Source organism: Atractosteus spatula, chromosome 2 (genome assembly GCF_055471065.1).
Source record: "Atractosteus spatula isolate fAtrSpa1 chromosome 2, fAtrSpa1.hap1, whole genome shotgun sequence".
Classification (NCBI taxonomy): domain Eukaryota; kingdom Metazoa; phylum Chordata; class Actinopteri; order Semionotiformes; family Lepisosteidae; genus Atractosteus; species Atractosteus spatula.
Window position 1 is genome coordinate 46,012,422 of NC_142707.1, and position 26,072 is coordinate 46,038,493.

The 26,072-nt window shown below is 36.3% G+C and overlaps 1 protein-coding gene across 1 annotated transcript in view; it reads right to left on the reverse strand.

Moving 5' to 3' along the window:
- The window catches only part of ak9 (adenylate kinase 9), a 34,537-nt gene that overhangs the window by 7,607 nt on the left and 858 nt on the right, over positions 1-26,072 (reverse strand). The window contains exons 2-31 of the mRNA XM_088936143.1: positions 24,868-24,996; positions 24,692-24,755; positions 23,970-24,022; positions 22,162-22,258; positions 20,889-21,001; positions 19,884-19,973; positions 19,263-19,385; positions 18,570-18,644; positions 18,119-18,220; positions 16,999-17,138; positions 16,040-16,220; positions 15,424-15,565; positions 14,596-14,697; positions 13,676-13,783; positions 12,470-12,600; positions 11,546-11,687; positions 10,265-10,370; positions 9,641-9,711; positions 9,122-9,250; positions 7,961-8,158; positions 6,604-6,725; positions 6,245-6,451; positions 5,326-5,616; positions 4,221-4,336; positions 3,538-3,757; positions 3,322-3,390; positions 2,224-2,433; positions 1,796-2,014; positions 1,393-1,606; positions 501-702 (exon numbers count right to left, since the gene is read on the reverse strand). Coding sequence (XP_088792269.1) covers positions 501-702; positions 1,393-1,606; positions 1,796-2,014; positions 2,224-2,433; positions 3,322-3,390; positions 3,538-3,757; positions 4,221-4,336; positions 5,326-5,616; positions 6,245-6,451; positions 6,604-6,725; positions 7,961-8,158; positions 9,122-9,250; positions 9,641-9,711; positions 10,265-10,370; positions 11,546-11,687; positions 12,470-12,600; positions 13,676-13,783; positions 14,596-14,697; positions 15,424-15,565; positions 16,040-16,220; positions 16,999-17,138; positions 18,119-18,220; positions 18,570-18,644; positions 19,263-19,385; positions 19,884-19,973; positions 20,889-21,001; positions 22,162-22,258; positions 23,970-24,022; positions 24,692-24,755; positions 24,868-24,996 — 4,166 coding nt within the window. The remainder of the gene's footprint in view (positions 1-500; positions 703-1,392; positions 1,607-1,795; positions 2,015-2,223; positions 2,434-3,321; positions 3,391-3,537; positions 3,758-4,220; positions 4,337-5,325; positions 5,617-6,244; positions 6,452-6,603; positions 6,726-7,960; positions 8,159-9,121; positions 9,251-9,640; positions 9,712-10,264; positions 10,371-11,545; positions 11,688-12,469; positions 12,601-13,675; positions 13,784-14,595; positions 14,698-15,423; positions 15,566-16,039; positions 16,221-16,998; positions 17,139-18,118; positions 18,221-18,569; positions 18,645-19,262; positions 19,386-19,883; positions 19,974-20,888; positions 21,002-22,161; positions 22,259-23,969; positions 24,023-24,691; positions 24,756-24,867; positions 24,997-26,072) is intronic.

Below are 26,072 nucleotides of genomic sequence, written 5' to 3' on the forward strand. Positions count from 1 at the left end.
GTGTCTGAAGGACCTAGTGAAAGACTGGTCACATATCTCCCTCTCAGAAGTGCCAGTCCCCCATAACGCATTACAGGAGGTGTCTTGTTAGTGTAATCATGTCAGAGGAGGATTTAGTAATTGCTAACACTAATTAAGTGGTTGAGAATAAAAACGATCCCTGTGTTTTCTGGACTTTAATTTACATCAATTATAACTTTCCTTTGCACAATGCTTTTAAGACTACAGTACAATATTTTTAGTTTTTTTTTAATGAAAGACACTTTACCCAATCAGAATATTTCTGTTATGTTTTGTGTTCTTATTTAATTTGGTACATGGATGAATTTGGAGAACATTGTCTAAATGTACAAATACAAAAGTGACACTCACACAGTCAGAAACTATTACCATAACAAATCCATAGACAATTGCAGACAACTGCAAGCAAACCACACTACAGCCTGATCACAAAAAACAAGGGACAGGAGGGAATCATCTGAATCTTAAAAAAAACATACCCTCTGGTACTGCACACAAGGTCCATTAGAGCTACTTCCACACATTGAATTGCAAGTTCATCTGCAACAGTCTGGCCTTTGGTTAGATATTTATTCATCTGAAATGCCAGTTCTGTTTGCTTCTGGCTGGACAACACCAAACGCATGGCTTCTCCTACTGACAGCTGCTGTAGGCCATATTCTTTCGCAAACATCTTCGCAACTGAAGTTTATAAAAATACAAAAAAGTTACAAAAATCTCTTCTTAGTGCTCTTAGACTCCAGAGCTTTAAATCTGAGGATTTCTTAAAAATAGCATTTTCATTTTATCTAACTTTAATTGATGTACAGTACAGTAATTATATCAAATGTTTCAAGGACATTTCATTAAGAATTATCTCAATTATGTAAGTGGATTCAACTTTCACATTCAGTCAAAATATAAATTAATGGTTTTTAATTATTATAAAACATCATCCATAATACTGGATAAACAGACTGAAAAATGGATAGATACAACATCATCAGTAACATTTAGTAAAACTTTGCTAATTAAGGAAATGGTTTTATATAAGCATAATATGGAAAGACTGTTGTATACTATGTATTCAAAACCTGAGGTTCTTATTCTAAAATACAGCTGTTTTCATGACTAGAACATGTCTTCTAGAATATAATATTTTAATTTCATTACCACAGTAAAATAAAAACAACATCAAATGTAGAGGACCAATGAGGATAATGACTTTTTTCCCAAAGATACATTAAGAGATAAAGCTACTATATATAATGTTTCCTTTTGTTAAGAAGTAAGAACAATCAAATTCTAAGACAAATTCTTAAAAGTTTATCACAATAAGCCATCACACTCTGAGGGAATTCATGGAAGAAAATAGGTTTAGTATTATCTTACCAGTACTTTTTCCAGATTTAGGTGGACCAACCACTGCAATTTTGATTGGCAAAGAAGGCTTAGGCTTAGGTTGCCGAAGATATTTAATAGGATTCAGCATGAATTTGTTGCGGCTGTCTTTGGATGCAAAAAAATAAATGAACTGACGGAAGAGCACAGGATAAGTTGGGTTACTGGGGCCTTGAATCGGCTGAATCACATCTCCTTCACCAAGCTGTCAAAGAAAGACATATTCAAAAATCACAGAGGGCAGTGGCAGTAAGATGGGTTATTTAAAAAAACAGCACTTTTTAATTTATTTGTGATGGAATTTCTGAAACATTACATCTGACTTTCTTACTGAAAAAAAAAACAACATTTTAAAACCATAGTATTGTGAAAAAAAGGAGAGCTAAAACCTTACCCTGACAGGGTCCCAGCACCCAAAAGCACTGCTGAATTTATATGACAGACGCAGCAGTTTGCGAGCTTGGGTAAAACTCAGAGGATAACATTTCTCAAACAGTCCTTCCCTGTTCTCCACCAGTGGTTTCAATCTTTCATACAGCTGGAACTGGACAATACGAGATTTCCGCCCAGCATTGATGGAGATCTGTGCTATATGAAGATCACTTAACAGATCCTAAAAAGAAGAAATTAGATTTTAAAAAATGACACATTGTAGTCAATTTTATTGAGTTTTTGAGTTATTGGTACATTTTATTTATCCGTAATTTTAAGTGTATTTACTACACAGAAAGCCACAAAAATACCTCACAATGTGGCGAGAATATACTTTACATTGGAACAGAATGGCGAATGTAAATGTACATAGCGGTTAGTGTTCTATACCTGCACTTTTTGGAGGTTGGTGGTGTCTGTTTCAAATCTTTCTCCTATTTCCACTTCCAGTCTCTCTACAGCATTGACCTCCTGCTCTTCCTCTGCCTCTTCCTCATCTTCCTGAGGGAACTCCTCCAGAAGCAAGGCCTCAATTTCATCCTCCTCTTCTTCCTCCTCCTCCAACTCACCTTCACTGCCCCCCTCTTCATCCTGTTTAGCCTGCACAATAAGAACACAGAAGACAGGTGACAATGTCTTATCAAGAATCTAAAGGTCCACAAGAAACTAGCCAAGAAAACATTTGCACTTTAAATGTCAACCTATTTTTATTGGTACTGCATTTTCTCAATGACTCAGCATGCTAAGTGGGTTAGGGCCAGTGATCAAAACCCAAATCTTTGAATTACTGGCACAGAGCTCTTCTAAGTGAGTCCTGCAACCACCTAGATACAGGTAATACACTAGCTGAATACAAAAGACCCGGCACCTTCATTTGAAACACGCTAATATTTTCATTTAGGTACTTTTTGTCATTTGAGCTTCATATGTTTATCACTTGTAAAATTACGATTATTGATGAGTGAGAAGTAGTAATTTACTAAGTTCAGAAAGGAAGTGCCAGCATGTGTTTGTAACTTCTGTTTGTATACACACAAACTATTTCCACTCTAATTTAGGAGCTACTGTAAAAAGCTTTAAACTCATGAATGGCTCAATGAATAGAAACAACATCATAACTCATGATGAAATACAACATAAACCACAATATAGTTATATGCATAATAGAAATCCATAGATTATCCATTATGAATAGGGACATTATATCATAATCTTCTTGTTGTACTTAAAGTTTTAATGAAAGATTTACTGTACATACCATTTGAATTTTTTTAATATTGTTTAATCTTGATCAATGTAGTTGCTAAAACCTAGCTGTTCAATTCTAAAAGAAAAATGCTAAACAAAAGTTGTAATGTACAATGTAAGTAAAAACTGTACAAATCATTTTGTGCAATGTACATTTCAAAATAGAACACACAGAGTTTAGAAGCTGTAGTGGATCAAATATACAATGATTTTAATATCATTAAGAAAAAGTTGTCTTACTCTTTTTGCAGCCTGTTTTTCTGCTTGCTCAGCTAAAAGTTCAGCTCTTCTTTTAGCAATCCCTTCTTTCTATACAGAAAACAAGTGAAACACACTGGGTAACCACTTACATAATATGTACTGTATCCATGCAAATCAAGGTTTGTAAAAGACCTTAAATTTCATGATCCAAGTTTCGTTTTCTAATGTTCATCAAAGACGTGCTCATAACTCTACCCTCATTTTGTTCTTTATTTCTCTGACTCTTCTCTGTAGCTCCATTTTCCTGTCTCGCTTCTCTCTCCACCTGGCCAAGCGAGGGGGCAGCAGACGTTGCACTATATCAGTGACCTCCAGAGTCATGATCACAGCGGCATCGGAGAAGAAGCTCTGCTCCGCCAGGTACTGGACCTCCTCCGGGTTCTGTGGAAATCCTTCTAATATAAACCCCGTGGATCTGTAAAGAAAAATAAATGATTAAATATAATCACACATTTTGGAAAGAATCCCCATAAACCAAACAATTTACCTGAAAACTTATTTAATCTAGCAAGTAGTCATTCTCAGAGACATACAGTATCTCCCCTGATAGCAAATTAACTACTAGTAAGTAATAAAATGTGGCAGATAAGCATCTGTTGTCTGCATGGTGGTAGCAGTGCTGTATTAGATTGAATTAAAGGAATTCACAAGTGAGTAGTTTGCTTATTTTAATACAATACATTTAAATTGCTGTTTACAATGAAGGCACTGTGAAGGAATATACGTAATTAAGCTACTGTAAATAATAACCAAAGAAGGGCACTTGGACATATTAGCTCACAATCTTGCCAACACTAATAGGGATTTATACCAGAAGGAATTGTTAGGCAAGAGCGATAGAATTTCAGCTGCACATTATTAAAGATATCTGCTGCTACCTGAAAGGTTCCTCCTCCCACCACTGTGGAAGTATCATGTCCAGTATCTCTTGTGGTAAGGGGTTGCCATCAGAGAGGTAGGATTTGATTGCTTCTTCTTCATCAGTGAGTGTGACCTTATTTAGAGATGCAGATTGCACAGAATTTACAGGAAATAGGAGGACAATATGAGTCATAGCACACTCTTGTGCGAGGAAACATATTTTCCCACTATGTTTGTGGATTTCTTTAATTTTCCTTTTACTTTTATATAGCTCAAAGCTGTTTTAGTGCTGTGCATATTTTTTATATTACCACAGTGATAATGGAGATTTTTATTTCATTGGTGGTATCATAAAATAAACATACTCATAGAATCAAATGAATATTAGAATCTTACTTGTCCCTTTTGTGCATTTTAGAAAGTAAATTTGCTATTCCACCACAATTTTATACTGCACAAAAATATGTCATACAAATACATTAATAGTTGTTTTTGTAATCTGCATTTCATTAAGTTACTAGTAACATGAATACCAGGGAGGAAACTGGAGCACCCAGTGAACACTCACACAAACATGGGGACACCATGCAGACTCCACACATACAGTCAGCTGTAAGGAGCTGTATGGTAGAAGCTCTAACTCCCAAACAAATTTGCTGTCCCAAATATTCAATAATCAAGTCTACAAATCTAAAGCTCCATGCCACTCCACACCATGTATAATGAAGTTTAAAATGTGAGGTACAGTAGATAATCAATCACTTCAAACTTTCTGTAGCTCTGAATTGTAGATTAATGTACCCCAAGGCACGCTGTAGATCACAATGAAGATCAAGTACTACATATTCTATGGTGGAAACTGATTAAAGAGTGAAGCAAAGGTGAAAAGCAGAATACATTAGGTTACAATTATTAAACGAGTTTCAAAGACATCACCCCATAGTGCCACATAATGTAATCTATGTATTTATACTAATAAATCTTTCAAGTGAATAAATATCATAAATATCTTAAAATGTAAAACTATCAACTAAAAACTCCAGACTTCAAGAAACAAAAGGATGAGCCTGTTTCATTCCAATGAAACACTATGCGCATAAGAGAGATTTGAGGAGCTCCTACCTCTACAGGCATGCCCACAGGGCTGTCCTTTCCACTGCCCACAGTCTGAGTCTCGGGAAGCTCATTCTGGCCCTCCGCAGCCAGCAGGGCCTCCACATCTTCAGGAGTTTCCTCCTCCGGCTCCACCTCGTCGGCTAAAAGAATTCTTTTCCGGGTTTTTTTAATGATCATCTCTTGCAGCTGCTCTCTGAACTGGATGTGAAAGATGCCCAGTTTACTGGCCAACCATCTTCCTTGTGTTGTCTTGCCAGAGCCACGGGCACCCAGTAGAAATACCCTCAGAGGAGGAGCCTAGGCGAGTACATTTAATTAGTTTTCCATTGGTGTGACAGGGTCTTATGGAATGTTTCCAAATATTATTTGTCATTTTGACTGAGAAAGACTTGCATTTGTCATGACATGACATTACAAATTATATTCCACTTCTTTGAATCAACAAACACATTTATTGTTGACTCTTGAGACTATGAAAAATGATGAACTGCTTTATAATAAATATAAATTTGGGTTGTAAAGAGACCTGTGGTCTCTAAATGAATGTGTAAGAATGCAATAAATCACAGGGCAGCTCAGTGAAGTTTTGAAGTTTTGGAAAGGTATTTTAGAATCCAGGTATAGCCCCAGCCTACCTCCTACGATGCTATAGATGTCAAGACACAGACAAAACATATGTTTAAGTATAGTAAGTAAAAGGGCATACACTCATGCATGGTATTGCATCAGTCACAGAATGCATATTTTGATATCAGAGAAAATCATAGTCATTTAGCAGAACAGCTAAACCGGTTACAGCCAGAGTTAAAAACAGATGCATTTGCCTGAATTCTACGATAGACTTTGACAAATATATCATATATCATAAATTTGTATCTGTGAAAATATGATAATTTTACCTAAATACTTTAGCAAGATTTCTTACTTGCAATAGCTTGGTGTGGGAAATGTACATCTCTGGTCTTAGCAGGAATTTTTCCCGGGCCTCTAGGCTGGAGAAGTAGTATGCTTTTTCCCGATACTTGGCAGCACATTCATCAGTGCATGGAATCAGTACATTTTTCTCCTTTAGAGACACTGCGCAGAAGTGTTTAGTGTCTCCTAGTTGCCTCTTAGGCAAGCGAGTTTCTTCCTTCAAAGACAACAATGAAGTGAAAAATCCATACAATAAGAACTGATATAAATGCTAGCAAAGGACAAACAGGCTTGTCATCTGTAAAGTAATTAAAGGGAACAGTAGAAGTAAAAATCTTTACTTATGAAACAGTGAACTGTTGAACTCACCTCTCCCTCCTCTTCCTCTCCTAACTCCTCTGCCTCTTCTGTTTCAGCAACTGCCTGAGCATCCTCCTCCTCCTCATCGAGGTCCACCCCCGACAGCTCCCAGGCAATGTACTTGAAAGGCTCTGTTAAGGTACATTTAATTCTGATTTCATGCAGAGCAATTTGGATTAGAGGTAGAGGAGTTTATTGCCATACGTACATGTACAATGGAATTCTAATTCGCTCCGATCTCTCAGGACATGCACAGTACAGCAGATGACACAGTACAATAGACAACACATAACAATGTGGACTGTACATCACAAAATACTACAGAATAAATAGTAACAACCAGAACAATAAATACGTGTTAGAGAACAATAAATATGTGGTAGTGAAAAAAAACATGGTAGTTCAAGTCAAAAGTGCATAGTGCAGAGGTGCATAGAGTTCTGCGGCATTGCACAGTTAGCTATTTATGATGGAGACTGCCATAGTGTAGAAGCTGTTCTTAAGCCCAGTGGTCCATATTTTAATAGTATGGTTCTGCTTGCCAGAGTGCAGGGGGAAGAACAGTTTGTGTCCGGGATGGTTGGGATCCTGTATGATGGATTGGACTTTATTGCACCAGCGGATGGTGTGAATCTCACTTTGATTGATGGTTAATCACATCCTATAATCCTCTGTGCCATTGCCACAACCATTTGTATTGCTGTACCATACAGTGATACCACTAGTGAGGTTTATGTACCAGGTTCTCCCATGGAAGGGCTGTCATTTCCTGGATTCAAAGATATATAATATTGTTCACTTTGGTGAATAATTTAAATTATCTTCATATACATGGTCCCATAGCTGTTATGTGTACAATCTGTAAGGGTGTGCCACTGAATGAAGAAAAGTAATTGCTGTGGCAGGGAGTGTACAGGGAGTGTGAATGTTGGAACTCTTTAGCTTGTAATATCAGATAATTATTATTTTAAAGAAAACTATAACTTAAACTATTATATCAAGGTGAAAACATTTTAATCATTAAATAATGAACAGGAAACCTCCTGGTCATTAAAAGATGAGATTGTGTGATTTTATGTTTGTGTGAATATCTCATACATTTAGTAGATTATCTTTAACCAACTTCTATCCTTGAATTATGTTATTAAAATACCTTATTAAAACCATTAAAAATAATTAGAATACAGAAATATGTTATGATAAATTAGACCCTATGATGGAAGCAGTTGAATTATTCTGTTATTGAATTATTCTGAGCTGTTTTGTACAAGTGTTTTTATTGAAAAATGAAACACAGGCAGTAAGGCAATTTTTTTAGGATGAGATTTGTCAAATTGCTATGTCACTCCAAAGAAAAGCTACTTACTCTCCATGTCATAGACTGCTTCACTCAGCAGACTCTCTGGGGTTTTCCCAGCAATCTCCAGGAGACAGATAGAAGATGTGGTGATGGACGTTTCCATAGCTTCCCATTCCTGCACAAAGAGTTTCATCTGTTGTCTGAAAAGCTCCATTTCTGGGCCTTCTGGAAATCCTTTCTCCCAAACCGAAGGCAATGTTATACCTAAGCATGTCACAGAGAAGAATACAAAATGCCACCTGTAAGTGAACCTCTCGAGAGGTTAAATGGGGAACACATGGGGAACAAGTATATGTAGAAGACACCTGAAGAAGGCTCCACGGCTGAAACATTGTGTTCTCTTTCTTCTTTTTTTCAGCATGGAATAAACCTATTACTTGTTCATATGTAGAAAATATCATGTATCAGTTCATAACGTACTGTAGATCTACCAAATATATCAATTTTGGACCAGCTGCTAGAGTACTTAGATAAGATCTAAGTTTTTAGATTATTTTCCTACCATGAAATTCAGGATTACATTTGTTCATAATCATTTAACTGATTTACTAATTTGCACAGACATTTTCATCCGAAACGATCCCAATATATAGTATACTGTATATAGTAAGAAGCACCTGTGGATCCTCTGGGAGCAGCACCCAACTAGGTGACTGTAACAGGGCATACCAGGGCACACCAGACTATACAACTGAACTGAATTAAAGGAAACTTTAGGCTCCGAGTGGAATATAACCAGAACACCAGGGTTAACACTCCTCCTGATATGAGCTATGCCCTGGAATCTTTAATGACCAAGATCTCAGTTTGACGTCCCATCCAAATTATGGTGGCAGGGCTCACTTTCTTGTGGGTGGCACATTGGTTTCGATATTGTGGTGAAGAAAAGAGAGTCTAACCTTATAGTCCATCACTTAATGCAAAAATTAACATCACTTAACATCACTTAATGCAAAAATTGGGTTTTCCTTAAAGGTCACTGATTCCAGTACGGACATGTCCTAGTTTTGTTTAGGTTCTAAGATCTGAGAAGATTCAGCAACAAGGTGGTAAAGCTGTTATCATGGCACACACAAGTTTACATCGTATACAGGCCAGACATACACAGAGCTGTTTCCTAAGAGCTAAGCATTGAAGTACAGGGAAGTCACTATGCCTCAGTCTCACCTTTCATTTCCTGGATAACCTTAGGAGTTTCCTCAGAGCTTGTGTGAAGGGTGTCTTCTTCCATCTGTGACTGTGTGTCTTGTGTGTTTTGAAAAGTATCAAGCTGGGACTTGTCTGGTGTTTCAGCTGCTGCAGAAAGAAAACTAGACAATATAATATTCACAAGCTAAAAAACATATGACAGATTATTAGTTGATCAGGGCTCAAACATTAATTCACTTCAAGAACCACACTTAAACTTACACTTACACTTACACTTACACTTCTTACACAGCTATGTGCACATAATTATTTGTGAAGTACAGATTAGTCCCAATAAGTGTAGTTTTGCATAATATGAAGTGGTGAACTTTAAAACTTAAACATTTTTACAAAAAGAAGCAAACAGTGTTAATGTGACTGTCCATAGCAGGCAGGTATTTCTCCTTTGAATTGTCATAACTGTTGTTTTTATCACACAAATATAACATAAAAGTGATACACATAAAGACGTATTGAAATTGCTCCAGAGATCCACACCTTCAGGCTCCTCCAGTACAGCCTCCAGTCTGGGCTGCTCAAGTTCCACTCCTGACTCCTGCAGCTCTTGCCTGCAGGGGACACCAGAGCAAGCCATGCGTTAGTACAGAAGCCAGACAAAACAAAAAGAAAGCATTCATGAAAATCACACGTTTGTCAGAATTTTTTTAAAGAAGTGACATCTATGAGGTCGCGTACCCAAACAGGCTGTCCACAAAAGGTGCTTTCCTTATCTAAGGCAATCCATGGGATTGAGTTGGAATGAAGACAATCATACAGTACTACAATCAAACATCATCCAAAGTTATCACTGACAGTGGCACGAAGCAGAGCTGCACCTTGACACCAGTAAGATTTGACATCTTCACCGTTTTTCACTGTGAGAAGATTTGCTGATCACACACTGTGTTCTTCGTCCACATCGCTGACTGACTTTGTTACATCTCCTTTTATTAATGAAGATGTTGGATAGCCATATTGACAGTTTTTGGACTTTGTACAGTAGTTTCTAGTTGGTACACTATTTGTACCTCTAGTGATTAATACTGTATTCCGATTCTAAATGCTTTAAAACATTAAAGTTATTAAATATCAATTGTTTCTTGCAAATATGAAAATACCCACAGTGCTTTAAGTTCTTTCAATCGTTGCTCTTTCTGAAGTCTTTCTAGTACAGCAGAGTTTATTTCTTCTTTGTGACTCTCATAGATTCTAGTAAGTAGATGCTTACCTGGAAAAAGAATATACCAATATAATTATATTAATATTCTTCAGTAAAATATCAACTCTATTAACTTATAATATTTCTTCACCTTTTTCTTGATAAACATTTCTTTCAGAAAGCAAAGAAAGGAAGTCCACATAGATACAGTACATGTCTCCAAACTCCTAAACAGTGGCCATGCCTCTTTCAGCTTATATTGCCTTCCTTTTTGGTGAAGGGGGAATTAATTTGTTTTTGTATTAATTTATTTAATAATAATAATTGCTTACACTTATATAGTGCTTTTCTGGACACTCCACTCAAAGTGCTTTACAGGTAATGGGGACTCCCCTCCACCATCACCAATGTGCATTTAACCAAAATCAGGTAAAAAATATTTAATCTATATTCAAAATCCATAATCCATCATTACTCAAACATTAGTGTAATTATCTGGAAATACAGTTGCATTTCAATATCCAAAATAAATATTTTTCTAATATGTTATTTTGGAAAACAATTTTAGGCGAACATTAATCAACACCTGTTTCCCTGCTATTTTGGTCTGGATTGTGAATCTTCAGTATATTTACATGTCTTCAGTTTTATTTACATCTTCATACTGTATATGACAAAATGTGAGTACACTCTGCTTATAGATATCTCACAGCCTCAGTAGCTATTTTTGTTACATGACCTAGTGTGTATGGTCCAGACTCTGGACTGGAACAGCTGTCTTTTAGAGTTACCTCAACCTGCATAGTCCTTGCAAAGGCACACCAAAAGGTCTTTACACCAAAACCTTACTCCTCTAAAGATCTAATTACTCCTGGGTAATATAATCACAACAGTTTACACTATGAGACCTGTCACACTGACTACACATCTCCTATGTGACAAAGCTTAATGTTATCTGCCACAACCATGTTTTAAGCAGTTCTTTCAGTCAAGGACAAAACACTGCAGGTACTCATTCATACCTTCACTCACTCAATGAAGTCAATTAGCAGGTGCCACATGCAAAGCTGATCAATGAAAACTGCCTGTAGACTTTTTATGAGATTCCTAAGTAAAGACATATTATCCCAATGTAATAGCAATTACAAGCAATTTCAGTACTGAATACTCATGATCAGGGTATTCATCCCTTGCTTGTGAAATCTACAGGTACAGTACTGTATATCTAAATGAGATCTTCCTACCATCTTCTACACTGTCTCTTATGCAGATAAACATATCTGGAATTATTTCCCTTTCTTGCATGAATATCAATTGATCTCTGTTTCTTGGGAAGTTATCCAACACCCATCCTCTTGCAGTCTGATTTTCAGTATCCAGTTGTATCTGCAAAAGATAAATATGTCTGCTAATAACTTACAGTCACATCAGTTAGACACCTAAGTTAATAAAACTTTCACTGTCAATAATCAACTACAGCAGTTCTAGGAACCAATTAACAAAATTATTTGGAAGACAATCTCTTTGAAGTACTCAACCACTGTCATGTATTAATTATGAAATGGCATTTTTATTTTTTCTAGATTTGGAAGCACAGATAATTTTTATTACAAACCTACCCAATTTGGAATTACTAACGTTTAAGACTCGGCTCTCTGGCAATGATTCCTGTGCTTAACTGGGACAGAATGAAACATATGGAGATACTCCTCTAACACACTCACCAGCAGAGATGTTCATCATTTCACATGTCACAAGCTCCACAGCACCCGCCTGGAGATTTGGTGCTGATTGGAGGAGCTGTTTGTTTTTCACTGATTTCACCGCAAGCATGCAGGTACCCAGCAAGTCGCAGGAGTTACTGTTGTTCAGAATTGTCTAATCTAATTTAATCAGACTAATCCTCAACACCATCAGGCAGTAGTCCAACACTGCACAGTTTCTTAGACAATTGTACTTACAGATAGCTAGAGACATGACCCAGCTTTGAAACAGTGATATCTAGGCTATAGAGCTCAATCTATGCTCCATGCAAGAGCCATAAGGCACTTCTATTATAAGGACAAACATTTGTGAACATATGGAATGTACATTTATTGATATTGATATTACAATTTTCTTTGAGAAACCTAGAATCTGGTAGTTCAAGTGCAACTTTCTTTACATACCTGCTTGATGTGTTTCTCCAGTATGTCCACATACACTTCTGGAGAGAGTTTGATAGGGTTCTGCTCTGATTTCTTAACAGCTTCACTTACAAGAGCCTGGACTTCAGGGTGTTCAGCTGTCACCTCTAGCACTATAATGACAGGAGAACCTCACCTTTTCTGTAACACCCCAGCAATTTTAGTTTTTTAAAACATTTCATGAGAGTGTAGTTTTCACTGTATTTAAAAATTAAAAATACTTTTCATGTACACCTGGGTCTGAAAGGTCCCTGGGTCTATTAACCGGGTAGAATAGATTGTGTTTTTACAGTATATATTTAATTTCAGTTACACCCTTGATGTACTATACCAACAAAGGTCAGTAAGACATTTTCTATTGGTAAACAACACAGCATAAGAAACACAGAGGACCAAAGATATATATAAAACTATATTATTAAATATTTTCCCTCAAGCATATTGATTTTCATACCTAAACAAATATTTATTAATGAAATTAAAATAATATATATTATATTATTAATATCAACCTTATTTTGGACAGCTTTTGATCCCTTTTAACAAAAGCTGTTAAGGAATGAAACTCAAGTGAAGTTGATTATATTCTCTGATCACATGCATTTCTGTGTAGGTATAACTCATTTTAAATCAACTATATCATATCAACAAATAAAAGTAATAATTATTAGCTCTATACACTGGAAGGTTATATTTAAAAAGTGGGATAGCTTTAGTCTCAGATAGATTAATTATGGTATATATAAGCTCATACGGGTGGCACAGTGGTGTAGTTTTTAGCATTGCTGCTTCATACATTGCTTCCGTTCTTGGGGTGCTTTCTGCATGGTGTTTGTACGTTCTCCCTGTTTTTGTGTGGGTTTCCTCCAAGTGCTCCAGTTTCCTCCCACAGTCCAGACACATACTGGTAGGTTAATTCTAAACAACTTGGCCCTAGTGTGAGTGTGCGCAGTTTGTGCTTGTGTGTGCCCGGTGATGGAGTGGCGTCCCACTGAATGTGTATCCCACCTTGTGCCTGTTGCTTGCCAGGTTTGGTTCTTCCATTCCCCCCGACCCTATATTGGATAAAGTGGCTTAGAAAATGGATGGATGCACATTTTCATTTTCCAGGCTTAGCTGGCAGAACTCCTCTCTTTCTGGAAAAAAATGTTTTAAAACTAAGTTTTAAAAATGAATGTAAAAGCTCACCTTGATTTGCATCCTTTTCACTTGAGGAAGCTGTAGTTGTTTCTGGTTGCCCCTCAGAAATGACAGGAGCTGCCTCTTCCACCTCCTTCACTGGAAGTGATGCACTGTCTACTTCAGCGGAAGGATAATTATTTAAACAAATGTTAAGACTTACCCATGTGCTCTTTGACTGCCACTATGTGGCATGTTACATTGTTCTTAAAGTTAGCACACCCACTATATCATCACCCACTATACTTATACTTATACTTATACTTATACTTATAGGATCGAAGATAAAGAGTTCCTAAACTGGAGGATCTGAAGACAATCCTGCATGGATCAGCTGTACAAATGTTTTTGTTTAAAAGCAGAAACAATTACTTTGTTAACATATTTTTCTGTGCATCATTATCACAAAGATTTCTTATTCAAGATATATTGAGAATTGAAGTTAACTGTAGTAGGTTACTCTTATTTTTCAATTGATTTTATTAGTAAAATAATTTATAATAGACTTGTAAATAAACACAAAATAGAAACAAACTCAATGACTCTAGTAATGTAGAAATATACTTAATTAGGTTCATAGTATAGGTTTCATGTTCAAAGCAGTAACTAAATGTACTGTACCTGTACTCTTGTGGCATGTAAGAGAATAGCAAATTCTTACTTGTCAGCTGCTTACTTGTTTAGACAGATACCATTTTTATAGCATGTATCTTTACTCAAATAAATTACATATGATAAACTGCAACACAAGGGTAATTTATTTGCGATAGCATTCATTTCAAAGTTAGGACTTCATCTGGGACTGAAAACAGGCTTTTCAGCAGGATTTTCATCAGTGCAATCAGATCTCACATTTCCAGCTAGATACCTGACTAGTGTAAACGGGTCTCAAAAATATATTTCACAGAGTTGGATCAGATTAAACTCACCTTCCCTATTCTTTTCAGTAGGTGAGGCTGGGAGGCCGGGTTCAAACCCATTGCTATTAAACTCCTGCTCCTCATCTGGGGCTGCCTTAGTAGTGTCTTCCCCTGCATGAAGGTTAGAGAGAATTTTTACTTACAGGTTTACTTCTCTGCTAAAACCTAGTAATCCCATTTTGTTATTTCCAGCAATAAAGTTTAGAAGCAGGGTTTATTGCTATAAGCCACTAGGCCATGGACCTTCTGTAGATCAATAACCTCCTTGAAAAAAAATGGAAATTTTAGTGATGGCTTTATAACCAGAGAACAGGCAGAGAGATTCTTTTAAGTGTGTCTGGTAATTTTAAGGCCCTGCAGAGATTTGCCTTTTATAGTACACCTCTTTGTAGTGGTGTGGGATCAGGCTTGTTTCCTAGGTCTGTCTAAAAATGTTTTATTGTGCGTTTCCCTTAACATACAGTATGCACCCCTTTGCAGACAGGACTTGTGCTTCACCAGAAAAATTATGAATCACTTTATTTGTTATTGTTCTGGTGAAGAAAGTATTTTTTGAAAACCTGGAGTACTTTCTTACAATGAACAGCCAATTTATATCTATATCAATATATACAATTTATATTTATAAGAGGCTACTGTATATGTATCCCAAAAGAATATGAAAATTTAAAACTAGAAAAATAAGAATATATTCCATCAGGAAATTAACTATTGGTGCCAAAGGATGTTTTCACACAGTCCTTACTAAACATCTTATCCGTAAGATTGCAGTACACTTTTCATAGCCCATAAATGATCTAAGGTAATTTCTAAGGTAAGCTCTTGATAATTTCTCACCATCTCTGTTAAGGACTTCTTGCTGGACCCTTATTTTCACATATTCTATTGCAGAAGCCACTGCTTCTTCCTGGACTTTCGCCAGCATTAACTCTCGCTCCTCAGCAACCACAGGTTGGACAAGTGTCTCCATGTCTATCACCTTGAACAGCAACATGGAGAGCAAACTGTGATTTCTCTCTTAATGACAGGAACTTCCATTTTCAATTTTAAATTGCAATAAAAATTCAAAGTAAGTATTTTCTAGCATTTCAAATATATGCTGTTTGCAATGTTTTTTGGGAAAAAAACCAAAATGCTCCTGATTTTAAAAACAAACATTTATTTGATTAAAATTATACTTGAACTCCAAAATGCCTCTTTTTCATTCTTTAAATTATTCTCTTTTATAGCAGCTATAAATGGTTTTCTTCAAATTTAAACAAATTTTAATGAGCTGAAACTGAATGTTATATTTTATTTAGGATTTTAAATAATAATTATAATTATTATGTAATGCATTTATTAATTTAACATATTTTCAATGCTGGTGTAATACATTTCATGTGGGTAATGTTAAATGGACCAAAATGCTAAAAGCAGAACAAGGAAGTGGTTAAAATGTTAAACTCTCTACCTTAGCACTGTATTTTCCTGCAAGCAACCTGCAAAGTGTGGTTTTCCCTGAAGACGGGGGTCCAATCACTGCTACTTTGCAGGGAGCTCTGGGCATTGGTGGAAGCAGGTATGGACGTGGGTTCACCATGAAGCTCTGTAGAGCTTCTTGTGACGAAAGAACATAGATCTTATCCAGGAATCTAGGAAAAAAAGCACAAGAAGTGTTAGTTTCAAAGACCTATTTTCAAAATGTGATTTTGCCCACCAACAGATACTTCAGAATTGCACATGGTTCACTACTCATTTGTAAGTTTGTATGACTATGAACTGTGCTAATAGCATTAGTATTGAAACACACCGCATGTACTGTATATAGACTATATTCATACTGAGATCTAAAATATAGCATCTATTGCTCACAAAATAAATAAGAAATTATGATTAATTTCATATTGCAGGCTATTTTCCAAAAGACAAATTTAATCTAAATTAAATGGATTGAATTAAGAAAATGAGGTAACAATATTAATTCTGCAGTATATGTCTTAATACATCTAGCTTTATTAGTTTCCTTGAAATGATGTCAGGCTCTAGTTGAAGCCATTTATCATCTTGTGTCTGATGTGAAGAAAGAAGAGCTGTAACCTGTCACAAAACCTGTAACCTGTAACCTGTAACAAACACATACTTTGTTATCATAGTGATTTCAAGTGGCTATTTTCCAGAGTCAAAGATTGTGTTTAAAGAAGTTTGTAAGTTACTTGGTTGCATATCTGAGGCAATACAATTGAGATCATCATACTTATTTAATTATTTGAGATGCAGGTTCTTGACTGTAAAGCAAAAAATAATAGTTTTGATAGCTCTCCAAATACTTGGGACTGACAATTTCCATAAAGACTGGTCCTTCTTCTCCTCCTCTGTGAGTGGGAAAGGAAATAAATCGTCTTGAAACATGCAAAGACAAAGGCCTCTCACCCAACGGAGAACTCCGGCTTTCCCATGATCACGTTGCCTTGTTTCAGAGCCACGGGGCAGGCACGACCCCAGCGGCTCCTTCTCCACCTGTACCCGGGAGCCACCATTTTACTGGATGACAAGGTGCGCAGCAACTCCTCCTGCACAAAGAACCGCACACATGGACAGGAGCTGCAAGCTTTCTATACCCAACACTGGCATGCAGGCTGCAAGAAACTCCATTTTAAAGTTCCTTATAAGCAGGTTTTGCATGCCTATGAACCAGTCCTAGTAACTGAGAGGCACTTGCTATGTCTGGGAAAATCTAAGACTTCACCTTACTTTCTTCTACCTGGCTAAATGGCTGAACTAAATTATTAAATATAATTCTTTCAGAAGAGATTTGTTGTCATTAAAGCATTATTTTTTTGTCTGGGTTTTGACGCATGGTAATGAAAAAGATACAGACCAATATATGGATAGAAAAAAAAATATTTTTGAAGGAAAAAAAAAGTTAGGTCTCTGGAGGGGTTTGTTTAGTAATTACTCAAATAAAAGGATTCTGAGATCGACAGTGACATTATTGCATTTCCAAGTTGTGACCACAGCTCAAAGCAGAATTGCCTGGTTGGTGTCAGCTTTGGTTGTGTGACAAAAACAGGCTGTATATTTGTCATTTTGTCTCTTCTTGTCTTTTTTTATCAGTTGATGTAGGAGACAGGACATGTGTGGGAAGGGCTGTTTAAGTGAAGGCTGTTTTATGCTCTCAGATGGGACTCACAGCTTGACTGTTGCCATTCTTGCTTAGTAAAGGAAGTAATTGGTCTGTTTCCTGGTTAAAAGGTATGACATGTTTCACATCCCCTAAAAGTCAATATGGGAATATCATAGCAAAAAAGGTTTAGCAATAACTTACTATTTTAATATTAAGCATGAACAAGGAAAAAAGTCTCAAATAAAAGTAAATATAAAAATTAATATGCATACATCGCATACATTTAATTTATAAAGCAATTAGTTACCATTAGTAGTTTTCTATCTTTATTTAACTGCCTTTATGTTAAAGAATTAAGGCTCAGATGGACAATGACAGAGTTTCAGGAACTCTGATAAAACCAGAGGGGTGTGAAATTCCACTCACATTGTCGATCTCCTCTGGCAGCTCCTCTTCCTCCAGCTGCAGCAGCCTGATGGGTACGGCGGCACTCCTGACCGCCATCGTCTCCAGGCGAGACATCACCGACTGCCCGGCACGTGGAAGAGGGTCGCTTTAGTCACAGTTTACCATTCAAGATAAATATGTAGATTTATAACAGCACTTTAAAAGTGCCATGAAACTTAACTGCCCGTCTATCAATTTAATGGACATTTGTTTACACTGATTTCTTTTTTTCTCATACAGCATAATGGAGTGAATTAAAAAAATGTCTTGGACTGTACGTGTCTAATTAAAATTATTTCACTGAAAGATACATTCCTTATTCATTCAAAAAACACAAAATAATCAATCAAAACAAATACAATCACTAGGATGTGTACAAAGAGTAGTGGAAATGCAGCACAGAAAGTAAGTGACAGCGATCATCACTCACCACATACAGCTCACTTGGGCTCTTGTTACCATCAAGCTCAAACAGGTACTGAAGATCATGATCGGCCATATAATCCTGAAAAGGCACAAATCCATAAGTAAAGGTCTTGTATATTTTTTAATGCATCCATTGCATTTCTTCAACCACAATTAAGAAAAGTATAATCAATGGAGCAGGCAATAGTGAGTCTTGCAATAGGTCTATTACTTTAGTATAGGAAAAACTAAGGTAGCACATTACATTAAAGAATTACACTGCACTGCATTTTGACCAAACCCCATGTACTTAACAATGATCAATAAGATGCAGAACTTCATAAAAACAGGTAAATATTGCCAAAGATGTTAATCTAAAATTAGATGTGCAAAATAACAAGTAATAGGTTTATTACTAGGTGCGTTACACCTGAAGAAGGCTCCACAGCCGAAACGTTGTGTTCTCTTTCTTCTTTTTTTTCAGCATGGAATAAACCTATTACTTGTTCCTTTGCAGCCTACGCATGCTGACGCAGCTACCCACCTGTGCAAAATAACAATTTCTGCCTAATATAACTCACAATCTGACAGCCATTATCATTCAAAATCCCAATACAGTACGTCAAAACTTCAGTTAGTCAAAAGATGGGTAGATTATATATTTTTAGGAAAGGAAGACAAATTAGGAAAAACAACTACATTTGAAAATGTTACCTACCTCTAAAGGTCTAAGCATGGTGTCTTTGTAGAGTGCAATTCTTTTCAGGGTGTTGTCTGGGAAATCTTCAGGCCGTGTCACAAGCTGAGAATGCATGTCTTTCTGGAACTGTCCTTCCTCTCCCTAAAAAGAAAGTCCCATTAACATTCACTTGAAATAGCACTGAATTGAATGGGGTTATCTTGTCTGAGTAAAGGTGCCGCATTCAGTGTCAGTTAGGTTGTAGATAAATCAATCAATAAATAAAACAGGAAAACAAAAAAAATCACTAAACGGTTTGCAGAAAATACAAAATACATCTATCTGAGACCTCTTTATAAATTATCTGAAATAATTTCTGTCAGGAAAGTATAAGTGCACCAACATATAGCTTGCGGCATCTCCTGTTCTCAGCTGACTTTTATCCCTTTCAATATTGTTTCACTTTCAGGATATCATTGCTGATATCTCCCTTCTCAGACAAAAACTCTGTATATTCTGAAAACCTCCCAGTGAGGTTGGTCTTAAAAAAGGACATCGGACCTCTTCTGCTGCCTGCACGTTCTCCTCTTCCTCTTCTTCCTCCTCCTCCTCTCCTTCTTCCTCCCCAGCTCTTTTTCTTCTCTTTCTGTCTTTTTTCACAGGGTCCCACTGTTCCTTCTGGTACACCTTTCCCGTTTCAGGATGTTGCCGCTGTCCAGAGAGCCGGCGGCTTAGGTCATAATCTGGACACTGGTGCACAGGAGGCATAGGTAGACATTAATAATACTAGACCATCTCCACTCATGCCAAATCTAAGACTGGAAAAATTAAATGAAAAATATCACATGCATACCATCTGGTACGGGCTTCCATACTTATGAGAGAAAACAAGATGTGACATAACTTTCTTTTTTAAAATCGCTTTTAATTCAGATTTTAGTTAGCAGCTCTCAATTGCAAGGGTATTTTGCAGTTCTCCTACCTGATGGCCTACAGTCAAGAAGAATTCAATTGTTAATAATGTTTATATATACTTTTCAAATTGGTGTGAAATTAGAAAATTTACAAAAATGTCAATTGTGTATTTTACCATGGGTTTAGAATACTTTTTCTCACCATTGCATGACTTAATGTCACTAGACTAGACAATGGCAAATCATAATACAGCCAATTACAGACAAGGTCAGTGATAGCATGGTAAACCTCATCAGCACCACAAAAACATGCCCCAAGTAGAAGAAAATTGGTAAAGTGCGAAATTAATAGAGCAAACTTAATACAAATTTACCATAGTTTTCTGAAAAGAATATTATCTATCAAGAACAAGCTGGAAATTTGGGTCCCCTCCTCTTTTATGAACAGAAATTATCTGTTTATCCAAAACTGATGAAAGGGTGCTCAATACGAATCAAGATATTCCCACTAAGCTGTTCTTTTAATGCAAAGTAAAATTAAAGAGATTTGGAACCCCATATTCAAGAGAATTAGTTCTGTCTAAATCCAAAGAGGAACATACATACATTTTTAAAATGTCTTTTTCCAGTAAAGAACTACTAAACATATTTTTTACAGTTATGTTTGACAATGGCTGAAAAGATAACTGCATATTATTATAGGCTGAGGTACTTGCAAAGTGAAAAGATAAATCAAATGAAAGAATTGCACCTTGATGTTTATGATGAAATCTGGTACCAGATTCAGGTTCTTTATCATCTCTATTTGCTCTGGAATCTTCAGGTACTCCTCTGACATAGAGGGGAGGCTACTTAGAACATAACCTGTGACACAATGTTCTTGTTACTTGATATAGAACAAAACACACAACATACATACATTTTTAAAATGTCTTTTTCCAGCAAAGAGTAAAGAATATGTAAAATAAAACTTTCTGCATTATATTTGAAAATATTAGATCCATTAGCTACTAATTAAAAGACACATTAGATGGGCAAAATAGCCTGTAGGTGTTTGTAACCCTTCTTATTTCTTACTGAATTTCTTACTTACATACTTGTTGTTATTCTTAATTCTGTGCTTTATAAAAAAATAATTAGAGGTATTAATACTAATGATTTTATGTTTTTTTTTGTTTTATGATTTCTTGTTGTGCACTCAAACTCACTCAAAGTCAGCATCAAATGGCTTTATTATCATTGCAGAGGGGATCAGCATGATACAGCTCATTTTACCCGATATGGCTGATACTGTATGTTATTTTGAACACACTTCTTCATTATGAGTATGAAAATTAATCAGCTCTTGTCCAATCACCACATTACAGGAAATGGAACTGTTACCTGTAACACATTGTGACTGCTGCTCCTAATTTACATCCTTATTTGAAGGATGTTCATTTCATTTTAAATTTTATCTGGATAAAGGATGATTTATTAGGTGAAGTAGATCTGAAGCAAATAACTAGGATATATTGCCTCTTTCTCTCAAGTAGTTTTGAAGATTTATGATTATCATATACTGTATGTTATTCCAACTTAATCTATTTAATAACAGCATAATTCTTTTCCCAAGTCAGCTAATCATATAATTGTGGTGCCTCACAATATACTTCATCAACTTGTATATTTAGAAAAAGTTATAAACAAAAATATAAATTTTTACTTTCAATCTAAACAGCTTAATTTATTTGGCTCCCCTCCCAAACAGCATCAAAAACTGAACTTAATTTAAGGGTTTCATTATGGTATTTCTGGGCTGTAGGATTTTAGTCTTAGTGGACATTGCCACTGTAACAGCTAACAGCTAATAAGATTTGAGCCATCAATGATAACAGAAACAAGCTGCATATGAAAGTACACAAGAGATTCATTAACGTTTTAATTAAGATTTATTGTAGGAAATGTAGCAAAAACAAGCTAATCTAGAAGGAAATTATAGTATTTCTGAAAAAAACAACCGTAGTACAGTATGCATTCAGTACCATAATGTTCCACCTCTGGTGATTTGAGCTTTTCTAAAATGATCTCGGTCACCATTTCTTCAGGAATGCTTTTCCCTCCATGGAGAATCTCTAGAAACTTGAAAAAGAATGCAAGAATAAGGTAAAACTTGATTTCTCAAACTGAACACTTTTATGAATTATGTAAGAAAACAAAGAAACTAAAAAACTAATCTAATCATCTAAAAAAACTAAAATCTGTTGTGTAAATATGAAGGTATGCACCCAATTATATTGCAAACCTAACTTAGAGTGCACAAATTATTTTGACAAGTCCCACAATTTGTTGAATGGACATGTGCATTCACAGTGGTTCTTATGATTTCAGAGTACACATCTATGTAAGATCCCTCTGTTGGAAACTGAATTTCAAGCAAGGATTCAACAATGAGGGTGGCACAGTGGTGCAGTGCTGGGGTCCTGGACTCAATTTTGGACCTGGGATGCTATCTGTGTGGAGTTTGTATGTTTTCCCCATTCTGGGTTTCTCTGGGTTCTCTGGTTTCTTCCCACAGTCTAAGGACATACTGCTATGTTAATTGGCTTCTGGTAACTTGGCCCTGTTGTGAGTATGTGTGTCTGTGCCTGCCCTGCGATATATCCTGCCTTGCACCCACTCCTTGCTTGCTGGGATAAGCTCCGGCTCTCCTGTGACCCTGATTTGGATTAAAACAATTAGAAAATGGAAGAATTCAACAATGAAGACCAAAGAGCTATCAGGGCAACTCAGGGGTCAAGTTGTTCGAGGGTCCAGATGAGGAGAAGGTTATACAGAGCTTTCAAGACACTGAATATCCATTGTGTAGAAGTTGATCATTAAGAAATGCACAATGTATTGTATCATCTAAATAATGTAGAGATCAGGCTGTCCCTGTCCAAACCTGAGCAGCCAGCAAAGGAGAAGAACTGTTTAGGGAGAAGTAAAAGTTAATTCCATGCTGGAAAATAGAAAGAAATTCCCCATTCAAATTGGTTAGAGATGCCACTATGAGGCACTTTGAAAGCAGGGGTTCATAACCTTTCAGATGCCCCACACTCCCTACAGCAATACATGGTAACCCTGCACCCCCACCAAAAAAATAATGGTTATCAGTTATGATTGTGCTTTTAGATAGTGTAATGGATTGAAAATATATAATATGTAAAATCAAACATAACAAATTACATTTGGAAGGCAACATTTTCTAAAAGATACATTAACAGTAAAGAATTTAGTAATTCAAAAACGAAAACAAGTTAAAAAATATTTTTATATTTATTTTATGGCAAATTGTAAGTGTTGAGTACATTATATAGCAACTGTTAACAAGTGTAACAACACTAGCAATAGAAAGATCTGCGAACATGAAAAACAGAAGCAAAATGAGTAGAAATTTTAACACTACGTTGATGGGTGATGAGCAGTAGTCTGGTGTTTGATAATCTTGACGGCACGTTAGAAGCATATTGGGTAAGTATTATTACAATTACAATTGCAAAGCATCACAATGAATTGAATGTTACTCCTGCACCCCCTGGACTCCCTTCCTGCACTCCTAGAGAGTGCATAGACCCCAGGTTAAGAACCCCCACTCTAAAGGATGGTGGTAGTAGAATTATGTTATGGGAGGCTGCTTCTGTAACCAGCCAATGTCAAAATGTTTTTTCTAGCTCTACACTTACTTTCTATTCTTTGCAGAATGGTTTATGAAGGACAGATGGGCATTGTATGTAATCTATTTTTAATGCAAAAAAACTCTACGGTAATGGTTAGATTATAGCATTGGAAATTTATAACTTTAAACATTTACCTTGAGGCCATGGTCTGTCTGTGTTGTAATGTGATGATTGATCAGTTCTGTGTCTGAAAACAACATATGAATGTTAATAATAATAATAATTATAATAATTTCTTACAGTTATATAGTGATTTTCTGGACACTCCACTCAAAGCACTTTACAGGTAATGGAAACTCCCCTCCACCTCCAACAATGTGTAGCACCACCTGGATGATGCGAAGACACCCACAGTGTGCCAGTACACTCACCACACATCAGTGGAGAGCAGAACAGAGTGATGAAGCCGATTCATGGATGGGGATTACATGATTGGTAAAGACCAATGGGAATTTGGCCAGGACACCGGAGTAACACCCCTATTCTTTTTGAGAAACACCCTGGGAATTTTAAGGACCACAGAGATTTTTACGTCTCATCTGAAGAACGGTGCCTTTTTACAGTATAGTGTCCTCGTCACTATACTGGGGCATTAGGGCCCACCTAGACCGCAGGGTGAGCACTCCCTGCTGCTCCCACTAACACCTCTTCCAGCAGCAATCTTAGTTTTTCCCAGGAGGTCTCCCATCCAGGTACTGGCCAGGCTCACACCAGCTGAGCTTCAGTGGGTTGCCAGTGGTGAGTTGAAGGTGATATAGCTACTAAAATGTATGTTAAAATACATACTATATAAACAAACTCATGATAAACAGTCCTTACAAAACTTTAATGTCATAGATATTCAGGAGTTAATTACCATCAATGAGAATGGACTTCCAGGTCTGCGATAATCTTTTAGCAAGTGTAGATTTTCCTACACCCTGAAAAACAGAGAATTTATTAAACATCAGTCAGAATCAGTCAGTGATTTTCTCCTATTGGCACAATTACATCTAATGAGAGAAAGCTGCACATCAGATTCTGAAAACTTACTGGTTTTCCAATAATTATAAAACAAGTGGGTTTTGCTTGCAGAAACTCTCTCTCAGACTCATCTTCATTAAGACAGTCAACAAAGGGATTTGATTCTGAGACTTCCGTAGGCTCTTTTGGTTCCATTTTCTAGAAAGAAATTTAAAAAAAAATATTTTCACTTTGTATGTGTATAAATTAAGAAGCATACAGTTTTAAAGTGACAATTCAGCAACTTGAAAGCTGCTGAACACTTTAACACTATGTGCTAATCACTACTGTCTTTACATGCAGTAAGGTTTTCATTGTAAGTAGTATTCCAGGCACTGAATGAACTCTTACATGGTTCCACTAGTATTGTATTTGTGCTGCACCCTGGTCACAATATGGGCTCTGAGAGTGACATTTCACAAAGTTGAATCCTGTCTTCTTTCTTTACAACAGCAGTAAGTGCAATTAAAATTTCACCTCAGGGAAGAGGTGGCAAGGTAATCTGCAAACCCAATTGTGGAGACCAAAGCATATTAGAAGATAAAAGCTGGGAGAACAAAGAAAGAATTATGTCTGGAACAAGCTATAATGAGTTTTTTCAAGAAATGCCTGTACACGACCCTTGCATCAGTTAGCTACTAGCAACCAAATAGGCTGAATGAACTTGATGCCACTTCTCATCCGGAACAATTATTTTGTTCTGATGTAACAACAATAAGAAAAGAGAGACAAGAGTCTTGTCCAGTCTAGTGCTGAGAAACTACAATAAGAAGTACAGTCCTTACTATATGTGCAAAGTTTAAGCTTCCTTTACTATTTCAATTAAAAGCAAAAATAAAGCAAATAAAGGTAACAAACTATAAAAAGCTCCTAAATTTAAATAGTTTGGCAATCCGATAGAAGGTACAGTAGATGTCTTATTGAGAACTGTAACACTGTGACGGAGAGGAGCTCTGAAAGATATCTGATACGAAAGCATCGTTGCAGGTACCCATTAAATACAGTACCTGCAACATTCTGAAGCCGTACAGTACTGAATATTGTGAGTATACGGAATTCAGAATAACTGGAGATTATGATTAGATACGAAAGAGTAAGATTGTGTTACTGTAGCCAACAGTATATGCGTTTTCCTGCACTTGAGAAATAGCTTACAATTACCCTTCATTGTATCTAAGTTATGATAACATTTTATATAAATCAGCTATCTCTATCTATAAAATGAAATTAGCTGT